The sequence below is a fragment of the Engraulis encrasicolus genome, chromosome 20, assembly GCF_034702125.1.
Source record: "Engraulis encrasicolus isolate BLACKSEA-1 chromosome 20, IST_EnEncr_1.0, whole genome shotgun sequence".
NCBI lineage: Eukaryota > Metazoa > Chordata > Actinopteri > Clupeiformes > Engraulidae > Engraulis > Engraulis encrasicolus.
In genome coordinates, this window is record NC_085876.1 from 48,993,068 (window position 1) to 48,998,067 (window position 5,000).

The following is a 5,000-nucleotide window of genomic DNA, read 5'->3' on the forward strand; positions in this document are numbered from 1 at the left end:
CCCAAGTGTCAAGTTGGGTAGGTAACTTGGGTGCACGGTGCAGGGGAGGAAGCTATGCTAACGATGCCCGCGTGTCAAGTTGCGTAGTTAACTTAGGTGCATGGTGCCGGGGAGGAGGCTATGCTAACAAAGGAGCACAGGCTTTGTCCCGTCAAAACACAGTAGACGACATTTACAACCCAAAAGTGACTGGTCGAGGTAGAGGGTCTGTGTGTGTTTGTGTCTTTTTTTGAGAGAAAGTGGCATAATATATGTGTGCTAATAATATATGTATTTATGGGTGTGTTGATATGCCTCTTAACAAGGAAGAGGTTTCACCCTGTGCACTGCCAAACAGCTACTGTCAGGTGCATCAGAGCATGTTGCGGTCCTGTGTGTGTGTGTGTGTGTGTGTGTGTGTGTGTGTGTGTGTGTGTGTGTGTGTGTGTGTGTGTGTGTGTGTGTGTGTGTGTGTGTGTGTGTGTGTGTGTGTGTGTGTGTGTGTGTGTGTGTGTGTGTGTGTGTGTGTGTGTGTGTGTGTGTGTGTGTGTGTGTGTGTGTGCAGGCAAGCGTGTGTTGTGTGCGAGACTGATGCTCGCCTCACCTGTCAGTGTCATCTCTCTCCTGCACTCTCAGGAATTCTTTCTTTTGTCTCGCCCACACACACACACACACACACACACACACACACACACACACACACACACACACACACACACACACACACATCCCCTCCTCAAGAGACTCTCTAGGAAACAATAGGGTTGCTCCAGACACTCTGCACCAATGTGCAAACGGCCCAATTAAATGCAGTGTCTGTCTCTGTCTTGGAAGGTGATAAATAAACAAGCAAACAGACAAACAAATAATAATAAAAAATAATAAATAAGTAAAGTTTTGCGATTCCTTTAGTGGCGGCGACCTGTCTCCCGGGTGCTTGTTCCTCGGGCTCCTAATGAGCTGGCGTGGTCAGGTAGCGTTTATTTAGCTGCCATGTGTGTGGCATTTGTGCATTATTTATACGAGAGTGTGTATGGGAATCGTTTGTGTGTGTGTGTCTGTGTCTGTGTCTGTCTCTGTGCGTGCGTGTGTTCCTGCATGCGGTCGATGTTTGTTTGTTTAATGGTTCCCAGAGAACTGATAGACCCTGGCCCCTAGACACAAAGACTGTGTGCATTTATTTGTGTTTGTGGGCATGTGTGTCTAAGGAAAAGGAGTGTCTGCTTGTGAATAGCGTGAACCGTGGTTCAGTGTGTCGCTTGCACCCAGCTGAAGCTTCTGTAGGGTTTTTCCCCCCTAAGTTTAGTTGTGGCATTATTTTATGTGAAACTTCCTGAAGTTACATTTCCACTTCAGGTCATATATATATATATTTTTTTTTTACTTATGTATTTATTATGTATACTATACCCATTTTGTGAAGCAAATTGTTATGGCGATCATGTCAATGTGAAAACGGTAAAAAAAAAAGAAAAAAGAATAAAATGTATATGGGGGAAAGGGGTCACTGATCCTTGTCAGGAAAAACGATTTGTACCGAAAGCCATGGACACTACAGTAACCGCCCTTGGTGGTTGGTGTGCAGCACATTCCTCCGGCTCCCTGTCGACTTGGGTGTTGGTTTTTACTGTCCTCTGCATGGTGGCTGACTGGGGTGATATACAGTCGGGTAGGGTAGGCCTACTCGCTGGCTGTTATCAGTTATTGCTGAGGAAGAAAAGATGGCATTCTGGGTAACTATTGGCCTCCCTCCGCTTGCAGGAACCAGTTACAGTTACGCTGTTACACGGTTGCACCCTGAACTGAACTGAACTGAACTGAACTGAACTGAACTGAACTGAACCGAACCGAACCGAACTGAACTGAACGGTGATGTAATTTAGCGACGTGCTACAAAGCCTGTGTAGCCTCTTACTGCAGATGGGGTCGACGGCGGGCCTATTCACTATTTGCTGAAAATACTCAACTACATCATAACAACATTGCTATGACATTACCGAGAGCCTTAAGTAACAGATTAAGACATGGCCATTACAATTTTGGTGACAGTAAGGTTATAACATAGGCTCTGCGCTAAGGGGTTAAGGTTTGTCTGTGTGTGTGTGTGTCTGTGCGTGTGTCTGTCTGTCTGTCTGTCTGTCTGTCTGTCTGTCTGTCTGTGTCTGTGTGATAGCTGACATAACTAGGCATTTTTGGAATTTTTATCACACACACACACACACCAAGATGAGCCGGTATCTCCCCATCTGACATCACGTTTCCAGCACTCACAGGTCTCCTCTAATCCGGTTGTTAAGGCCGCTACTGAGTACAACTAAACTGGCTTAATGCTGAAATCAATAGACAGGTTGTCTGGTCCAGAACCTCTCCCAGTGTCAAGTACCTGCCACCACGCATATATATGATAATAATAATCCACCAGGCATATATATGATAATCCTCCATGTTGTGTGTGTATTATACTCATAAAGGAAGCTTCCCGAACAGAGATATTGCTGTCGAAACAAAACACTGCTCTTTGTTTATGAGCGAAGAAAAGGAATTGGATGGAGATGCCCTGAGCGGTTGCTTTTGTCAGACAAAATTGATTTTAATGTCATAAGTAAATCCATTATTATATGGTGTGTTCCCTGAAGGAGTGTCTGCCAAGGAAACCACAATCAAAATAAATGGATTTGGTTTTGATTTTGATTGAGCTGTATTCCAGCTAAATCCAGCTAAGTCAATCTAAGCTAAGCTAAATCCGGCTAACTCCAAGCTTGGCTGCATATTACTTTGTCCTGGGCCCGGCCAAAGCTGTCAGCGGCCCTGCTGTGGGTATCCACGGGTGCCGACAGGGGGGGACAAAGGGGACAGTTGTCCCGGGCCCTGGGGGACGGGGTCCAGAATTGGGTCGTTATTACATTGCATGTAATGGGCTGGGGGGCCCTTTCCGATGACTTTGTCCCGGGCCCAGGGAGAGATGGGGCCCAGAATTGTTTCCTCATTGCATTGCATCTATTGGGCAGGGGGGCCCTTTCCGATGACTTTGTCCTGGGCCCGGCCAAAGCTGTCAGCGGCCCTGCTGCTTTGTATCCGTCGATTCCCTTTCCGGACATGCAAACTAAAGCAGCAGCCAGATGCAAATACAGTGATGGCGTGCCACTGGAAAATAAAATAAAACGGGTGGGAAGCGGATACAGTAGCGGCGCTAACAATTACACATTCTGTCAAAAGAGAAGAGGCGTGCAGGGGGGCAAAGTGTGTGTGTGTGTGTGTGTGTGTGTGTGTGTGTGTGTGTGTGTGTGTGTGTGTGTGTGTGTCTCTGTGTGTGTGTGTCTGTATGTGTACGTGTGTGTGTGTGTGTGTGTCTGTGTGTGTGTGCGCGCTTGTGGTGTTTGATTGGTACTTCCTGTTGGCAGCATGATTGAAGTTCACATCCTCTTTTTTCTTGGAGTGATGTCATATGCGGAAGGTGGGGTCAAGAATTCAATTAAGGTCACACACAGTGTTCCGAGTAAAGCCTTCCGGAGTCGCTCATAGTTTATACTTAACACGCGTGCACGCACACACACACACACACACACACACACACACACACACACACACACACACACACACACACACACACACACACACACACACACACACACACACACACACCCCACTCCTCTCCCTCTCTCTCTCTCTCACTCCCCCCTCCCCCCTCTCCCCCCCCCTCTCTCTCTCTCACACACACACACACACACACACACACACACACACACACACACACACACACACACACACACACACACACACACACACACACACACACACACACACACACACACTGTCTCATCGTCATCTCCGGTGATTATCCTGTCATTCTGTCATGATCAATGAGCAGGGTTCTATGGCTTTGGCCTTGGGATGTGTGGGTGTGTACTGTACTGCATGTGGGTGGATGGATGTGTGGCTAGGTGGTTGTGTTTAGCTGTATCCTATGATGTGATTATCTTTATTTAACTCTTTAAGATGTTTAGTGTGATAGTTCTGGTATCCTGGTGTAGACCTTTTGTGGCAGTTTCTTGTGGTGATTTCAAAATAATTCCAAGCCTTGTTTTAAATGTGATCCCCCCCCACAAATAATTTTGGTTCTGTAACATTATGTTTATGGTCGGCAACAGTGATGATGTGTGGGACTGCGTTGTAGTCTGTGCGTGTGTGTGTGCGCGTGTGCGTGTGTGTGTGCGCGTGTGCGTGTGTGTGCTTCAGGTGATGCAGTAACCAAATGCTGGACAAACGTCTGACATCACAATCACAACACCTTCACTAAATGCTTGTTGTATGTCTAGCATTTTTCACATTATTTAATCCTCCATCTTTTCTCTCTCTGTGTGAATCCTATTGCGTTCTTTTACGTACTATTTTACGTACTATTTTACGCACTATTTTACGTACTATTACGTATTATTAGCTGAATCCTATTACGTACTTATTATCCTTATTTAACTCTATAAGAAGAATCACAGAAAGAATGCAGTGCAACCCTTTTGCTGAATGCTTGTTGTGTGTCTGGTATGTTTCACATTATTTAATCCTCCATCTTTTCTCTCTCTCTCTTTCTCTCTCTCTCTCTTCCCCTCTTCCTCCTGTAGGATGACAGTGATGGCATCCCCTGGTCTGAGGAGCGGGTGGTGCGCAAGGTGCTCTATCTCTCCCTCAAGGAGTTCAAGAGTGCGCAGAAGAGGCAGCTGGGAGATGACCTCGCCGACGGAACCAAAAGCAATGGTGTGTAAACCCATGACTTCTAATTATTACATTATATTACATTACATTGCAGTTGGCAGACGGACATAAAGAGGACATAATCATAGCCAACATCACTAGCAAGTACAAAGTGCACAGGAAATATACAACAAGTGCAGCTGTAAAGAAGGGTTTTTTTTGTTTGTTTTTTTTAAGTAGAGGACACACACACACACACAAAATCCTTTTTTATTTGTTTTTTAATTCCATAAAATATATCCCACTTTCATAAATGGACACAATCCAGGGGG

The 5,000-nt window shown here is 45.7% G+C and overlaps 1 protein-coding gene across 1 annotated transcript in view; it reads left to right on the forward strand.

Annotated features, from left to right (window-relative positions):
- The window catches only part of jarid2b (jumonji and AT-rich interaction domain containing 2b), a 217,216-nt gene that overhangs the window by 95,506 nt on the left and 116,710 nt on the right, over positions 1 to 5,000 (forward strand). The window contains exon 2 of the mRNA XM_063186056.1: positions 4,599 to 4,731. Coding sequence (XP_063042126.1) covers positions 4,599 to 4,731 — 133 coding nt within the window. The remainder of the gene's footprint in view (positions 1 to 4,598; positions 4,732 to 5,000) is intronic.